This window comes from Myxine glutinosa, chromosome 7 (assembly GCF_964187855.1).
Source record: "Myxine glutinosa chromosome 7, kmMyxGlut1.1, whole genome shotgun sequence".
Taxonomy (NCBI): domain Eukaryota; kingdom Metazoa; phylum Chordata; class Myxini; order Myxiniformes; family Myxinidae; genus Myxine; species Myxine glutinosa.
In genome coordinates this window covers 45,029,842-45,046,755 of record NC_136267.1, presented here as the reverse complement: position 1 = coordinate 45,046,755, position 16,914 = coordinate 45,029,842, and the positions used below count along the sequence as shown (strand labels likewise).

Below are 16,914 nucleotides of genomic sequence, written 5' to 3'. Positions count from 1 at the left end.
CTGGGATCCTCAATTTCTTGGTTTGAACTTTTTCTCCCAGGATGCATTGCTCCCACAGCGGAACCACGCGATTCGCATCGTCCGTTTGCCTCGTGGCTCAGTGGTGTTCAGCACGGTGTTGGAATCTCGGTGTGTGGGGATTGTTGAGCATGAGGCAGTGGGACCCAGTGGCTTGAATTCTGCACAGGGAGGCTCCAGCCCCGGTCGAGGAAAGGAGAAGGTTCGTAGTCTGTGTTCCATTGTGGATCCGTTCCAGTGATGTGTTGCACTGTATCCACCAGTAAGCACTCGAGTGTGATGACGTATTCAATTGTTATCTCTAAATTATGTCACCTTCAGGGCATTAAGACCTTTGTTTTGAATATGGGTATGGAGCTACTTATGGTATGCCTGATGTGGAGACTTGTGTGTGACTTGCTGATGAAGATGTCGAATTGAGATGTTTGTTTACTCTTCCTTTTATTGTTTACCTTTTTTCTTTTTCCTCAAAGGATTCTGAGCTGGGGGTAATCTTATTCGATGAAGACAATGAGCAGAAGAGCATTACATTTCACTTGAAGGATATTGAGAGCAGAATCATTCCCAAATGTGGTGATAAGGTGAGCCTGGTGCCCACCTGTTATTAAACAACAACAAAGGGATTTCCGGGTGATGGACGGATTAAGGGTTAATTTCCTTGATGTGTGATGTGACTCTTAATCCGTCGCAGATGAGAGACATAGAGATTTCCTCCTGTGTGGTAGTAGCCTGGGTGTACCTGGTGTGTTTGTTATGCAGGTAGAGTTCAGCTTGGTGGAGATGAAGCGTAGTGGGCAGCGCAGTGCTGTGGGGGTGAGGGTGTTGGGTCGGGAAGCTGGTGGTCGCCGTTATTCTGGTGGGCGCCAAATGGGTTTCATTGCAACACTCAAGGACACCTTTGGTTTCATTGAGAATGCACAACATACTCAGGAGATCTTCTTCCACTACAGGTGCAAAAATTAAATCAGTGCTGGTGTGAGTGTCCGTGCATGCAAAACTACTCTTTGTGTTGTTTTTGTTCATCTTTACCTTTCATGCACTTGTAGGCCATATTTTGTTTGGATTTGTGAACAAGCAGTTATGAGGATTGAACTGATGTGCTTGACCACTCCCATCCCACAATCTCGGGACTACTCCCATCCCACAATCTCAGGACCACTCCCATTCCACAATCTTGAGACCACTCCCATCCCACAATCTCGAGACAACTCCCATCCCACAATCTACAGAGCACTCCCATCCCACAATCTCGAGACCACTCCCATTGCACAATCTCGAGACCACTCCCATCCCACAATCTCGGGACCACTCCCATCCCACAATCTCGAGACAACTCCCATCCCACAATCTCGAGACAACTCCCATCCCACAATCTCGAGACAACTCCCATCCCACAATCTTGAGACCACGCCCATCCCACAATCTCGGGACCACTCCCATCTCACAATCTCGAGACCACTCCCATCCTACAATCTCTGGGCCATCCTCTTGTTTCTACCTTTTTGAGAGGCTTCAGAAGGACCCACTTTGCATTAACTTCACGACCACTCGGTCTTGTCGCACATGATTTTGTGGCCATGCTCGGCGGCGTGAGAACCTTGACTGAGAACTTAAATTGCATGCTGTGGAGGAGCAATCTTGTGTGGAACTCCTTACTACCTTTCATCACGTTTTTTTATTTATTTCAGTTCCTCTCCCTACTCCCCAGTGTTATTCCTTGCAAATCTTCCTTTATTTTGCTTTTCATTTCACATGGTTGTTTTGTTCTGAATTAAAGAGAAACACCACATTCGTTTTGAACTTTAGTACGATTATTGCTTTTCCTTTCAAAAGTTGTAAATTCTGTCTGTCGTGGCCCAGTGAGTTCTCTGGTGATGTGTCTGCGTTGGAACTTGGTGATGCCGTGGAATTCTCGCTTGGCAAACCGAAGGGAAACAAGATCAGTGCAGAGAGGGTTGCATTCATGAACCCAGGTGAGCCGACTCCACTCAGGAACCGTCCAAGTGGCACTTCAGTTCCTTTGAAGCTGAACTTCCTTCCTTAGTCATTTGTTAACTCCACCAGCGACAGTGGATGGAGGTTATGTTTTCACCCTGTTTGTCTGTCGGTCTATGAGCAGGATATCCCAAAATGTTCTGGACGGATTCAGACGAAACTTGGTGGACAGGTTGCGTGTGTGACAAGGACGAATTGATTCGATTTTGGTGAAGATCCGAATCTGGATACTAGAATTTTTAAAGTGATTCTTCAACATTGAGTGATGGGGATAAAAATGATATATAGCACGATATCTCAAAAAAACTGTGAACGGATTCAGTCTAAACTTGGTGGATGAGTTGGTTGGACGACAAGAGCAAGCAATTAGTCATGCGTCGCTTAACGTCTGAGATACGTTCTTGGAAACGTGACGTTAACCGAATTTGACGTTGTCCGAACATCACATTGTGAACTTTGTATTTATACTTACGTGTATGTGGAATATTGCAGTGTACTTGTACTGTACAATATTGACTAAATTCACTAGATAACGTACACAACTAATGAAACAGAGGTTAAGAAGGCTAATAAAATAACATAATGTCTGCATTAGCTAATATATTGTAGTAAAAAAATACAGGTATAATATACTGTTACGGACACGGCTTCCGATGTTATGATGGGCCGAGCGGAATGGCCGCCGTGTTCGCACAGTTTACCCGATTACCCCCAACTCACCCGATTCCACTTGAACGTTGGCCAAATCGCGCTACGCTACCTCAATGATGGAAAGGACACAACGACTGGGATAAATGAAACGACGCAAGGGGTACAGTTCTCAAGACCTCCGGAGGAGGATATAATTAGTGGGGGAGAAAAGGGGTAGATTACAAGGTAATGAGGTAAAGACACAGAAGAGATAGGCACTTAGACACACTCTTATCTATCCCAGACAGACCACAGACAAACGGAACAAGACTGACTTACACAGGGATTGATGGCAGGGAAGGACAGGCAGTCGATAGCACAAGGTGCACCTTGGCTCAGGGACAGAATCAAGCACGGTCCAGTCCAGAGATGCGGGGAGGTGTCACAGCGCTCGGAGGTGGCGTCCTTCTCTCTCCAAGCTGAGGGCGCATCTGACGTCACCTCCCTCTTCCTGCGCATGCTCAGCGGGGAGTGACACGCCCTCGGCTCGTTGGCTCCGCCCCAGATGGGATCGGTCCGCCGCTTCTATTGGGTGCGGGGGTTACCGGGCTCCGCCCCTGACAAGGAGCTGACAGCGAGCCCCTACTTGGTAACCCCGTCGAGCACATGGGCGATGGCGGCTCGTTGGAAAGGCTTGGTGCCCTCCCAACACCCCCCTACCAACCAAGCCGGAGTGAGGACGCACACTCCCCGCGCCGCCGCCGCTGTTGTTGTTGTTGTTGTACCGTGAGGAAGAGCTGCGGGGAGGTATTGGGAGGTCCTAAACTTCCTAACGGTGCCATACAATCACATTCTGGTGCAACGAAGAGTCAGAATTAATGGAAACGAGTCCTTAACTGACATAGACTAAGAATAACTAGCAAGATGTCCTATAGTTGTCTACGTGAGATGCGGTGGACCTGGATGCGACATTTAATGGGGGAAATAGGGGGAGGTCGGGTCTACAGAGTGTTGTTTACAGGAAATGGGACTAGGGAATGGGGGATTGGGGATAGTTGGGAAGTATTGAGGAAATAGGGGAATATTTACAAGCGGATATGGATGGATGTAAATCCCATATCCGCAACAATACATACAGTATGAATGATGTGTATGAATGACCTTGTGTATGAATGACCTTTTGGGCATCCTCTTCCAATACAAGGTTTCGTCCATATAAATTATTTGCAGGGGCCAATATCCTCCCTCGAAGATAAGCTTGTCCAAGGTATCGATGAAATCCGCTGCTGCTACAGAATCCGCCGCTGACTTTCATGTTATGAAGCCCATAGCGACGTTTGAAGCGCTTGAACCAGCCAGAGCTTGTGGAAACCTCTTTGTCGTAGTCGGCTCCTGCTTGTTGCTTCAACATCTCGAACAAATTTTTGCTTTGGCCGTGATGGTTAGCGTGCTGAGTGGGACTCGCTTTTGAGTCTAGTCTTCAATCCTGGTTATCAGCATCTTTTCCATATTCGATATCGGCCCCTCTCGAAACTTGGTCAATCGTGTTGCCTTCATTGAAGCCGATCCTTTTACCGCTTGAAGAATCCTCTCCGTTTTTCATTATCGTCGTGAGTGCGAACAACCTTGTCGCACGTATCGTGAGTGCGACATGCCGAAATCACGTGCGATAGCATTCACAGATTTGCCGCCCACACGCTGTCTTATTATTTTCTGCTTCTCCTCCAAATCAATGCTCTTGCGTTGTTTCTTGCTGCTGCTACCACTAGGGCTGGTTGCGCTGTGTTTGGGACCCATGATTAACTTTAGGGTGGATTGATTTTAATTCAATCAAATGAAAAGACAATGGAATAAAGCTCACGATACGCGGGGGTAATCGAGACTGGATGCTGATGATGCTGCGGAGCTGCCGACGAGGCAAAACCAAGCATACACTGACTGTTATACAGTTTGTAAACTTTTTATTTCATAAGTAAGGAAATCAAATTAAAAGTACTGTACACCATAATAGCCAAATAACATAAACTAGTAACATAGGCATTTCTTATATCTATCAAAACACATTATGGATATATAGTTACTGCACTGTATCATCATACGCCTGGCAGCACAATCTATTTTGGTTAAGAACAAGTGATGCATGCGTGAGCGCGCCCGCTCTAAGGCCACCTACGTCCCGTTGTCTGAACGGGTTTTTTTTATCCCCATTATTTTCTTATTATTTTTATGGGCCACGGACGTATAAGCGATCGGACGTTGTTTGGACGGACGTAAAGCGACGCATGACTGTATATTTTGAATGAGGTCCATATGCATATCCGGCCTCTCGGTGGGACACAAAATGTCAGTGAGATTTTTCTTTGTTTTTACAATTGCCATCTATTTTGACAGAGCAAAATGATGGAATGCTTTATTAAATTATTCCTTGCTTTCACCCTCTTCTCCCAACTCTCCCCTCAGCCAGTGTACCCCATGATGAAGTGGCACCCACAATATATCTGGGTCGTGTTGTCCGACCCTTGCGAAGCGTCGATCCTCAGCAGTCGGAGTATCAAGGCCTAATTGAGATCACGGAGGATGGTGAGGAGAAGTCGTGTTGGTCTTATTAGCTCGTGGATTTCGACACAAAACCTGGGGGTTCTTTCATTGCAATTCAAGCTGAAGCCTTTAGCTTTTTTGTTGTCTTTTCTTTTTTCTTTTTTTTTTCTCTCAAGCTTCAGTAATGGATGATGCCTGCGTTGTTTCTCAGGATCCCTTAAGGGTGAAAAGTTTCCATATGGCGTGCTGGGGCTGGCCACACGTGCCGACATTGTGCAGCGAGGTGAGAGTGTAAAGCTGCAGCTATGTACGACAGCGAGCGGCGGCGTAACGATGGCCACAAACATCACACCAATGCGAACAGTGGAGAAGGCACTCGTAGATTCGGTCAAGGGTGAGGTGAGATCCGAATGACAATTCCATAATGCTGAGGGATATTGAAGATTTTGGGTGATTATTGTAAACCCCACAGATCAATATTCTTATTTGGAATAATCTTTATTATGATGCTCTGTCTGTTGGTGTTTAGCCCTTTTATTACAGATGGGAATTGGTATTCCACCCTGTTTCTGCAGGAAACAGTTACTTCCTTCAACTGCCCGTTAGAACTTTTCAGTCGACAGATGTTTCTTTTTGTTTTTGTCCTCGGGCTCGTGGAAGAGCTAGAACTCAGGGCACAACAGAACCAATGGAATAGTAGAAAGAGAGTGGAAACACCAACAGCAGGGTTGAGGGAGAAATAAATAGAGATAGGGATAATAGGGGAAATAAATAAAAAATAGAGGGATACTTGGACATATAAGGGATGGAGGGGTAGGGGAGGATGCATGGGGTGGACAGGATCGATACAGAAACAAACTCTCAGGAAGACTTGGAGGGAGGAATGAGTTTGAAAATAATGTGGAAGTTGCTTTTACAGGTGGGGACAAAGAGGAATGAATGAGTGGGGGAGAGCAGTGATTCTGGATTTTGGGAGTTTTACCAAAAGAGAGTTGATGGTGGACTGCGTCCGCCCTGCAGAAACTTTGGGAGGGCAAAGCATGGAAAGGTTGTCTGTAAACTGACTGCGATGGGAAACTGATTGGAATTTGTTTGGGGTGCCGGTAGTAGCTCGCCTACTCTACGAAAGACACCATGGGATCTTTAACATTCACCAACGAATGCTGGCAGGCGGGACGCCTGTTTAACGTCCGTCCATCGGTCCATCGGATGGACGGCACACGCATTGATGAATCGCCCTGCCTGTGAAACACCAGGATGACTTTAAAGCTGTGTTGGGATTCAAACCCAGGTTAGACGGCTTTGAGGCGAGTGTGCGTACCATTAGACTATCCTGCCAGCCTGTCTCCGAACAACCTTGTCGTATTATTTTGCACAATCTATTTTTATGTACGCAAAAAGGTTGAATTTTAGCCCCCCACTTCCCACCTCCTCTCAAAGCACGATACATTTCTTCCTTTCCATTACCCCTGTCTCCTCCAAGCCTTCTTTATATTCTTACCCCCTGCTTCTCACAATCACTACCATCCAAGCTTTGTTCAATTTTTCTGTTTTTTTGTTTTGTTGTTTTTTTGCTATTGTCCTCACCGATGCACCTTTCCCACACCCCAACCCCAACCTCCTACCCCAGGTGTGTACATAATATATAAATGGTCCCTTTATGACAACGAATTTACTCGGTGCAATTTATTTTGTTTCAAACCTGACCTGTACTTTTAGTCCTATTCAAATTCTGGTTGAAATGTCCGTCTATTTAAGGCACCGAGAGCTATTTTCACTGTGCGTTCTTCTATTGTGGGTGATATATGCCAATTTAGTCGAGTTTGACAACATAAATGATCGGGCAATTCGGACCATACTTCCTTCCACACCCTTGTCGACCATTTTATGTTCTTCACACTTTAGTTTATCCTCGTTTTCTGCGCTCTTGCCTTCCTCCAGTTTGGTTTCCTGGCATTTGAAGTTTCCGAAGGCAAGAAGCTGTTTTTCCACCAGAGCGAAGTGCAAGGTGGGTTCGAGCTACAGCCGGGCGACGAGGTAGAGTTCTCTGTCGTGCAGAATCCCAAGTCTGGAAAGGCCAGCGCATGCTCCATCCGTCGCATAAAGTACGTACAGATTTACTTGTGTGACTATTGGACCTGTTCTGTCGTTTCTATGGTGCATTCTGTTTACCACTGGTCTTCCTTTCCTAGAATATCTCTTCTTCCCATTTTCTCACGCAGTGAGGCAGCAAATGTGGCTCCGGCACCTCGTCCCGAACGTTTGGTTAACCGCCTGCGCAGCCTCACTCTGGACGATTCCCACGCTCCTCGGCTTGTCATCACCCGAAATCCCCGTGGCCCCGATGGCACGCGAGTAAGTTACCGTGCCAACGAGTCATGCAGCCATGTTTTTATGATTGATTGTGTGCTCTGTTACCGAAAAAAAGTTGACAATACCACCTTCCTGCCCCTAATCTCTTGCAGGGCTTCACAGTGGAACGGCAACTTTTGCAAGATCGCTCTGACTGAGAATCTTCTTCGTTATTGGGCTCATCTTTGGTCCTGTCCCCGATTTGATCTCATTCCAATCTCATTGACTTTGACACTTTTCGTATGTTTGGTTTTGTTATTAAATAAGACAAGTGGTCATTGGCACTGACTGGGAAGATGGGGCGGGGTGGATTGCAAAACAAAAATTTCTTCCTTGTCGGCTCACAACCATACGGGATCATGCAAAATTGAAACCAGCTTCTGCACAAGACAAAGTTTTAGCTCACCTTTTGTTCCTTGCTCGCTGTTGTGATCCTCTCAAAACTAGGAATCCTTGTGTCTGGAATCCGTGTTGTTTGAGGACCTGACCTGAAAACGTTTCCCCGATCTTTCACTGCCTGAAACCAAAGCCCTTTTGACCTCGAGCTTTTGGTGCAGGTCTTGCTCTTTTTTGCTGCATACCTAACATGCATGACATGACCGTGGTACCTGATTCTTCTTCTAGCATCTTGAAATTACTTCACGTAAAAAATGAGGGTTGATCAATATGATTTGCCTCATTTTGGATCTTGGATACCCTTGCCTTGAACCCCAAGGGTTTGAGTTTTCTTGAGAAAATAGAATTATTCTGATGGCAAAATTACAATTGCTTTGAAATCTTCTCTCCCACCTCACCCCCTCCTCTCCTTCCAACGTGTGGTTTGGTCAAAATGAATCGTGTGTTTTTCATTTGGAAAAAAAAACGGACTTGCCTGTAAGAGGGAAGTTTTTGTTTTTAAAATTGCAGAAGTTGCTTTAACTGCTGACTCGAGCCCCTCTTTGTTGCCAATCAACTTTAAACGCATCAGTGTTAAACGCAGTGACGGGACATTGAGTTGCTTGTTGATCTTGTTGCATTCTCCTACTTTGCCTGACATTCAAATCTTGTTGAAAGCTTTATTTTTGCATTTTGTGGCCACAGGAAAGTTTATATGGTGAGCAAGTAGGTTGATAGGAATTGAGGATCAATATTTCTCAGTATTCTTGAGGAATTGTCACGACTGAAAATGTGCTCATGCAAACTGCGCAAGGTCTCCTCGTGCACTTCTCCGCCGCGTGGCCAGTGTGACGGCAGTTTGAGTATTGTTTAGTGCATGCCGCGTTAGCTTTCCCGTTTTTCCTTTATTTCTTCCTTCCTTTGAGATGGGCAGTGGAGCTAATGGAGGGGTGAATCCAGCAAGCTGGTGTGCGCCGTTGTAAACATGCAACAAGTGAAATAAACAAGCAACAGGAATCTACGTGTCTCGGTGCTCAAATCGGTTTTCTGTCAAGTTTAATCATCGCGGTCCTGCGGCCGTTGCCATCCTCGCTCAATGACCGGTGGAGCAGGGAAAGAGCCCAAACGTACGGGTGAAGGCAGCATTTTGAAATTCCCAGCAACTGCTATGTGTACCACTCATATATGTATGCATGCCAGGGCAGGCAAGACAAACATCCGGCCTACTCTGAAGTTATTAGTGAGCCGGCTGGGTTTTTGTTGACTATCAGATAACGTGATCATTCTTCTCGGACTCGGTCAGTTTCCAGGAACCCACAGCTCCCTTCACAAATGCAATCTACCTTTACTTCTGTTCCTAATGATTGACCTGAAAGGAATGCAGATAGTTTTTCTCGTGAAATTCCAAGGTCTAAAGCTGGACCTTGGTTGTTTTGACAGTTTATCTCTTTTTCAAACAAAACCTTGAATCTCCTCAAACACTTTTGCATTTTAATTCTGGACATAAATTAACTGCTTAGAGTTCATTCATCAACTACAATTATACATCTCTCGTATAAACATGTTTTTGGGTTTGTTTTCCTAATCCACTTTTCCGTGCACAAACCTACATTCACATTCCAGTACTTTGATGAACTTATCTAATCGCGATGAACTCCATCAAGCTCTCTTTCTCCCATGCTGCTGCTCCCACCCTGTGGAATCCAGCCGCTGTGGTAAGCTCCTCGACACGCTTTGCGAACAACAGGCTCGTTTCAGCCCTCACATCTAGCAAAAACCTGCACACCAAACAAATTCATACAAAGACTGAACTGCTGGAGCAGACAACGCAACTCGTTCTGCACAAACATTCAACATTTCAAATTTTTGTATAGCTGGCTTAACAGAAAATAAATTGGATAGAAGTTGTTTATAAGGTGAAGATGCCAATCATATGAAGAGGAAGTACAGTGATGTTGGTGTTGTATTAAATGCTGCAATTAGATATGGAGGGATCTTTTTATAAAGATGAGGCATGTCTACCCGTCACTTAACTAGCGGATTTAATCAAAAGGCAGCATGTTGTACTTCACAAACATGGCATGTCAATCTGTGAATCTCATGAAGGATGTAAACCGAAGTGAAACACGAGAAACCAATTTTATTTCATCACATCGTTGTTGTTGCTGTTGTTGTTTGTGTGCTCCCTCTGTGTACTTTTATATTTGTATATTATTTTGCGAAATATTACTATGTTATTTTGTGTGCTCCCTCTGTGTACTTTTATATTTGTATATTATTTTGCAAAATATTACTATGTGTCATTTTGTGTGCTCCCTCCGTGTACTTTATTTTTTTTTTTACTGGAATATAAGACCTGTCGCTTCGCTGACGGAAATACCAATCCTTGCTGCGATGGCTAATCTATGGGGGAAATAAATTTAAAAAAGGATTCCTGGGAGATGCTGTTCTCCGTGCAGGGATAACCAAAGTGTTGCCATTTGCAGTTTTGACACGCATGTCCATGTACCCATAAAAATATATATATTGGGGAGGGGGGGGGGGGATTACAAACTCCAGGGAGTTACCCGAATCCACCGTAGTTGGATTTATTGACATCCGTTAATCCGTTTTCAAATTGTAACGCAACAAACAGACACGGCTCCTTTTATAATATCGATATTACTTCGCGAAATATTATTATATATCATTTTGTGTGCTCCTTCCGAGGGTTCCTGCTGCCATAGAATAATAAATGTTAGTTTGAACAGTTACCAAGAAAGTCACCGGAGGCATGTTTTTGGGCTATCCGTTCATCTGTGATAGGTTTTCGGCACCGCGATAACTGAAGAACAGCTGAAGGTATCCAGGTCAAACTTGTTACAAGTATGTATAATGATGTATAGATTAATGCATTTGATTATGGGCTCAGAGGTCCCATTGGGTTAAAATTCTGTTACTGCGCTAACTTGTGAACCAGTGATGGGATTTTGACCAAACTTGGTGAAAGTATATATTATGATTCGATTATGAACTGATTAGATTTCTACGTCAGAGGTCATGTCAGGTAAAAATGTTATACTTGAGAACCGTTGAAGGGATTTAAATCAAACTTGGTACATGTACAGTGCATTCAGAAAGTATTCAGACCCCTTCACTTTTTTCACATTTTGTTATGTTGCAGCCTTATGCTGAAATCGTTTAAATTCATTTTTTTCCCTCATCAATCTACACTCAATACCCAATAATGACAAAGAGAAAACAGGATTTTAGAAAGTTTTGCAAATTTATTAAAAAGAAAAAACTGAAATGTCACATTGACATAAGTATTCAGACCCTTTTGCTATGACACTTGAAATTTATCTCAGGTGCTTCCCATTTCTCTTGATCATCTTTGAGATGTTTCTACACCTTGATTGGAGTCCACCTGTGGTAAATTCAATTGAATGGACATGATTTGGAAAGGCACACACCTGTCTATATAAGGTCTCACAGCTGACAATGCATATCAGAGCAAAAACCAAGCCATGAGGTCGAAGGAACTGCCTGCAGAGCTCAGAGACAGGATTGTGTCGAGGCACAGATCTGGAGAAGCCTACAAAAAAAGTTCTGCTGCATTGAAGGTTCGCAAGAGCACAATACAACAACAACAACATGCATTTTAAAGGCCATTTTCCCTGCTAGAGCGGGGGTTAGCCAATTGGATCGTCGCAAGAGCACAGTGGCCTCCATAATTCTTAAATGGAAGAAGTTTGGAACAACCAGGACTCTTCCTAGAGCTGGCCGCCCAGCCAAACATAGCAATCGGGGGGAGAAGGGCCTTGGTAAGAGAGGTGACCAAGAACCCGATGGTCACTCTGGCTGAGCTCCAGAGATCCTGTGTGATGGGAGAAACTTCCAGAAGGACAACCATCACTGCAAAACACTCCACCGATCTGGGCTTTATGGCAGAGTGGCCAGACGGAAGCCTCTCCTCAGTGAAAGACACATGAAAGCCTGCTTAAAGTTTGCAAAAAAGCACCTAAAGGACTCTCAGACTGAGAAACAAGATTCTGTGGTCTGATGAAACCAAGATTGAACTGTTTGGCTTCTGTCTGGCCACTCTGCCATAAAGCCCAGATCTGTGCCTCGACACAATCCTGTCTCTGAGCTCTGACGAGGAGGGGAGTGTCGTTGAAGCTGAAGGGAAAGGTGTATGCTGCATGTGTGAGAAGTGTTATGATTTATGGGAGCGAGACATGTGTAATGAACGTAGAGCAGCAACGAAGGCTGGAAAGGGTGGAAATGCGAATGGTTCGGTGCATGTGTGGAGTATCGTTCAGAGAATGAATGAATATATGAATGATCGTTTTAAGGCCATTTTCCCCCGCGAGAGCGGGGGTTAGCCTTGCGGGCCCCATGACAATCATGGTTCCCTGTTTGAGGCAATGTTTTTATGGCCGGATGCCCTTCCTGACGCCTGAGGAAGACAAATGATGAATTGCGAAAGATGATGGGAATAGAGCCTGTGATTGATGCTGTGAAGAGAAACAGGTTGACATGGTTTGGTCATGTGTTGAGGAAGGATGAAAGTGACTGGTTGAGAAGAGTGATGGAAATGAATGTAGAAGGAAGTAGAGGACGGGAAAGACCGAGAAAGACTTGGCTAAAGATGGTCGAAGAAGAAATGCGGGCAAGGGGGTTAACAAGGAGAGATGCAGAAAATAGGGCAAGATGGAGAAGATTGTCATGGGGACCGCAAGGCTAACCCCCGCTCTTGCAGGGAAAATGGCCTTAAAATGCATGTTGTTGTTGTTGTTGTTGTGTATGCATCGTCAGCTGTGAGACCTTATATAGACAGGTGTGTGCCTTTCCAAATCATTTCCCATCAATTGAATTTACCACAGGTGGACTCCAATCAAGGTGCAGAAACATCTCAAAGATGATCAAGAGAAATGGGAGGTGCCTGGGCTAAATTTCAAGTGTCATAGCAAAGGGTCTGAATACTTATGTAAATGTGATATTTCAGTTTTTTCTTTTTAATAAATTTGCAAAACTTTCTAAGATCCTGTTTTCTCTTTGTCATTATGGGGTATTGAGTGTAGATTGATGAGGGAAACAATGAATTTAAACGACTTCAGCATAAGGCTGCAACATAACAAAATGTGAAAAAATTGAAGGGGTCTGAATATTTTCTGAATGCACTGTATGTATAATGATGTAACAATGTGGACAGAGGCATATCGGTCAACGTCAAAGAGTGCCTTTCTAGTTGTGTTTTTTTTTGTATTACGGGAGCGACAGGAAGCCTAATGATTTTATCACAATGTTGTGCACTGTGCATTGGATGTTTTATTTTTAACCGTTTGTCTTGACATCTATACCTCTGCCATCAAAGGTGGATGGAGGTTATGTTTTCACCCCTGTCTGCCTGGATATTTGTCTGGTTGGTTGTCTGTGAACAGGAATTCTCAAAAAGTTGTTGACAGATTCAGACGAAATTTGATGGAGAGGTTGGGTGTGTGACAAGGATGAAATGATTAGATTTTGATGCAGATCCGAATCCGGATACTAGAATTGAAGTGATTCTTCACCATTGAGAGATAGGATGAAAAACGATGTCTATTATCTTAAATAAGAGATGTAATATCTTACAAAAGTTATGGACGAATTAGGACGAAACTTGGTGGACAGTTTGGGTGTGTAACAAGGACGAATTGATTAGAGTCTGATGAAGATCCGGATCTCGATACGAGTCCAATAATTTTTTAAGTGATCCGTCACTATTGAGTGATGGGGCTAAAACGATATGTGGCATGATATCTCAAAATGTTGTGGACGGATCTGGAAGAACGTTTGGTGGACAAGTTAGGTTTGTGACGAGGACGAATCAGTTTGATTTTGGTGAAGATCCGAATCTGGGTACAAGAGTTTTTTTTAAATGTTTTTGGTGATTCTTCACCATTGAGAGATGGGGCCAAATACGATATATAACATGATATTTCAAAAAGTTGTGGATGATTTATGTCAAAACTGGGTGGATTCGTTTTTTAAGTGACGAACAAGCCGATTAGATTTTGATTCAGGCATGGATCCAGCCTATCAGTGGGATAAAATAAAAAAATAACCACCTTTAGAGGCCATTTTTCCCCGCAAAGCGGGGGTTGGCCTTTTTCGGGAACCGTGGTTGTTGTTGTTTTTTGGTCCCCTTTTTGAAGCAATGTTTTACGGCCGGATGCCCTTCCTGACACCAACCCTTTTTGCCGCCTTTAACGACAAACAGGGAATTACCAGTGAGCTGGTACTCAATTAGCCGACCTCGGAAGGATGACAGGCTGAGTCAACCCCCCTGGCGTTAATTCAGCGATCGACCGGGATTGCGAACCCAGGATCCTAGGATCCTAAGCCGGCACCCTAGCCGCTAGCCCAACACCAGGGTTGGGATACAAAATGTAAACTGTTAAGCATGTGTAGTAATTGGCTCTGAGTGTCGTTCTAGTTCATTTAATTATATGATCGGATTTTAATCAATAAATAGCAAACAAAACTAGAACGCCACTCAGTAGAGCGCATACTCCCGCGGTGGGTTTAGTTGGAATAATACGTTTTGTTTAACATCCCCTCTCCACAAAACAATAAATGAAAAAGAAAGTAGGCCCTGACTGTCAGATAATTTTTTTTGATATATCTCGGAATTAGAGGAGAAAAACATCATTTAAGAATATACTAGAGTAGCTCATGGTGGTTGAGTATGCACTTTATTGTACAGACCTAAACTCTTCAGGAATCCACTAATTGAAGGTCCAGGAACAATATTTGGTTGGTAACACATTTGCCACTGACGGCGAAATAGCTGAAATGGCCACACCCCTTTTTGGGCCACGCCCCCTTTTTTGCCGTGACTGTATCTACAGAACCGTTGGACCTAGGAGGTTGCCCGACCACTCAAAATTTGCGCAATGGCCACATTATGGGGGGTCAGTAATACATTTTCATATCCAAAAGTCAATGGTTTTTAAGATAATTGCCAAAAACCGATTTCAACATGTTACGAACTACAATATTATTCGTAATTGTTCCTGTTCCTGTTCCTATTGTTCAATTACTTGATTCCTGAAGAGTCTAGACTAGACTAGAGTCTAGACTAGAGTCAAGACTAGAGTCTAGACTAGAGTCTAGACTAGAATTTAGTCTAGAGTCTAGACTAGAGTCTAGACATGGCTAGAAATTCCGGTCATGGGTGTTTTGTCGTTGAGCCTGCATGCAGGCAGCGGTATCCCATAAAACAACATGGCGTCGCACCGAGAAGCAAGTTTGGCCGGACAAACTATAGCAGATGGGGTACGCTGTTCCTTGAAGATTGCCTGGACCTACAAAGGAAGTTCCCGGGTATCTACAGATGCTTTACAGATGGTGGATGGGTGATGTACCACACTACCCGACAAGGCAGTGCAGTAGGATTTGACATGGCACTCGAGAAGTGTTACAATAAACCCGCCAAGGTTGCTGGAGGTATCATTGGGATGACCAGACAGAAAGAAGCAGTAGCCTTATGGAATCTCCTAAAGCATGAGAAAGATCTTCATGTGGCACAGCTGCTGGAATGGTGCAACTTGGGAGACAAAGATGACAGTGAGCTGAGCCTACACCATGAGTTCAATCCAAGTTCTACGAAGATTGGCCATGTTCGTGCAAAGGCCCTTCTGGATTACATAAAATCCATCAACAATCCGTTCGACGCTGGAATCAGACTTCAGAACATCTCTACTGGAGCTGACATTCCCCAGGAGGTTGTCGACGGATTACTTGAATGCCTGGAAATTGGTGAGAAGAGTTATGAAGAGTTTGTTGAGACCAGATTTCAGGATAAGGAGAAGCACCTACATGATACAATCCCTACCAACCGCAAGACTGTTTTCGTGAAACGTACTTCTACTCCGTTCACAGCGAAGAAATCGATGGCGAAAAAGGATGCAGCGGAAACGGTTAGGTACATTGACTATGCTAGAGAAAGAGGGTACAGCATGCTAGAACTCCTGAAGTATGAATTGACCAGCACATCCCAGTTCCTCACCACTGAATGTAAAGATGGCATCAAATTGAAGAAGCCCGATAAAGCCTCCTTAGCCAGGGAACTTGTCAGTCGCCTTCCACAGGAGACGAGGAATGTAAAGAGTGACGCTCAGATGACAATAGTGGACTTCATGGCACTTGTGCGTAAACTACCGATGAAAAAGATGGGCCTTCACACATTCGGGGAATTGGCTGAGAGTCTTTCTAACAGGATTCTTGCTACAGGCTCCGTGTCCACAAGAATAGACATTATTTTTGATGTTTATCAAAAATCATCAATCAAGCAAATGGAACGGGCACAGCGAAGTTCCTCAGAACAAATCACAATCACCATTGGGTCTGACAATCAGAAACTCCCTGTCGATCTTGATATGTTCTGGAGCTCAATGTTGAACAAAGTTCGGTTGCAGGAGTATGTCTTCAAGTGGATGCTGCAGAATGTCGAGTCGGACAAGGAAATATTCTTTGGAGGAGTATATGGGGGTGAATGCAGGAAACTGTTAGCTGGCACTGAAACACAGATCGCAGAGCTCTCAAGCAACCAAGAAGAAGCCGACGACAGAATCATGTTCCATATTAATGATGGTGTTGTGAAACACGGGGTTCAATCAGTCTTGGTCGACTCGCCTGACACAGATGTCTTTGTCAACCTCATCTTCCACTTCAACACAACCTGGCAACTACAAAAGCTGTACGTGAAGCTTGGTAACCGGAAAACAAAGAAAACTGTACCAGTCCACATGTTGGTTGATCAACTGGACAACGGTTTGGTGTCGTGTCTCCCAGCCATTCATGCTCTCAGCGGTTGCGACAGTACCAGCAAGGTGGGTCCAAAGCTGTCTGGCCTGAAAGCATCCATCGATCTCTCCCTACTGGAAGGGTTTGGTGTAGAAGAACTGTCACCACAGATAACAAGCAATGCTGAAAAGTTCCTTGTGTCTGGATTAAAGAAGACCGACTGTTCCACTTTCGATG

General features: G+C 44.3%; 2 protein-coding genes across 13 annotated transcripts in view; one reads left to right on the top strand and one right to left on the bottom strand.

Moving 5' to 3' along the window:
• The window catches only part of CSDE1 (cold shock domain containing E1), a 63,690-nt gene extending 54,765 nt beyond the window's left edge, over positions 1 to 8,925 (top strand). For all 8 annotated transcript variants that reach the window (XM_078781612.1, XM_078781608.1, XM_078781611.1 and 5 more), the window contains 9 exons: positions 41 to 220; positions 492 to 599; positions 778 to 968; positions 1,879 to 1,991; positions 5,104 to 5,223; positions 5,393 to 5,580; positions 7,123 to 7,286; positions 7,404 to 7,536; positions 7,647 to 8,925. In XM_078781612.1, coding sequence (XP_078637738.1) covers positions 41 to 220; positions 492 to 599; positions 778 to 968; positions 1,879 to 1,991; positions 5,104 to 5,223; positions 5,393 to 5,580; positions 7,123 to 7,286; positions 7,404 to 7,536; positions 7,647 to 7,691 — 1,242 coding nt within the window. In that variant the 3' untranslated portion in view covers positions 7,692 to 8,925. The remainder of the gene's footprint in view (positions 1 to 40; positions 221 to 491; positions 600 to 777; positions 969 to 1,878; positions 1,992 to 5,103; positions 5,224 to 5,392; positions 5,581 to 7,122; positions 7,287 to 7,403; positions 7,537 to 7,646) is intronic.
• DNAAF3 (dynein axonemal assembly factor 3) overlaps positions 8,094 to 16,914 on the bottom strand; it is a 66,491-nt gene continuing 57,670 nt past the window's right edge. For all 5 annotated transcript variants that reach the window (XM_078781613.1, XM_078781615.1, XM_078781616.1 and 2 more), the window contains one exon: positions 8,094 to 9,686. In XM_078781613.1, the coding sequence (XP_078637739.1) occupies positions 9,545 to 9,686 (142 nt within the window). In that variant the 3' untranslated portion in view covers positions 8,094 to 9,544. The remainder of the gene's footprint in view (positions 9,687 to 16,914) is intronic.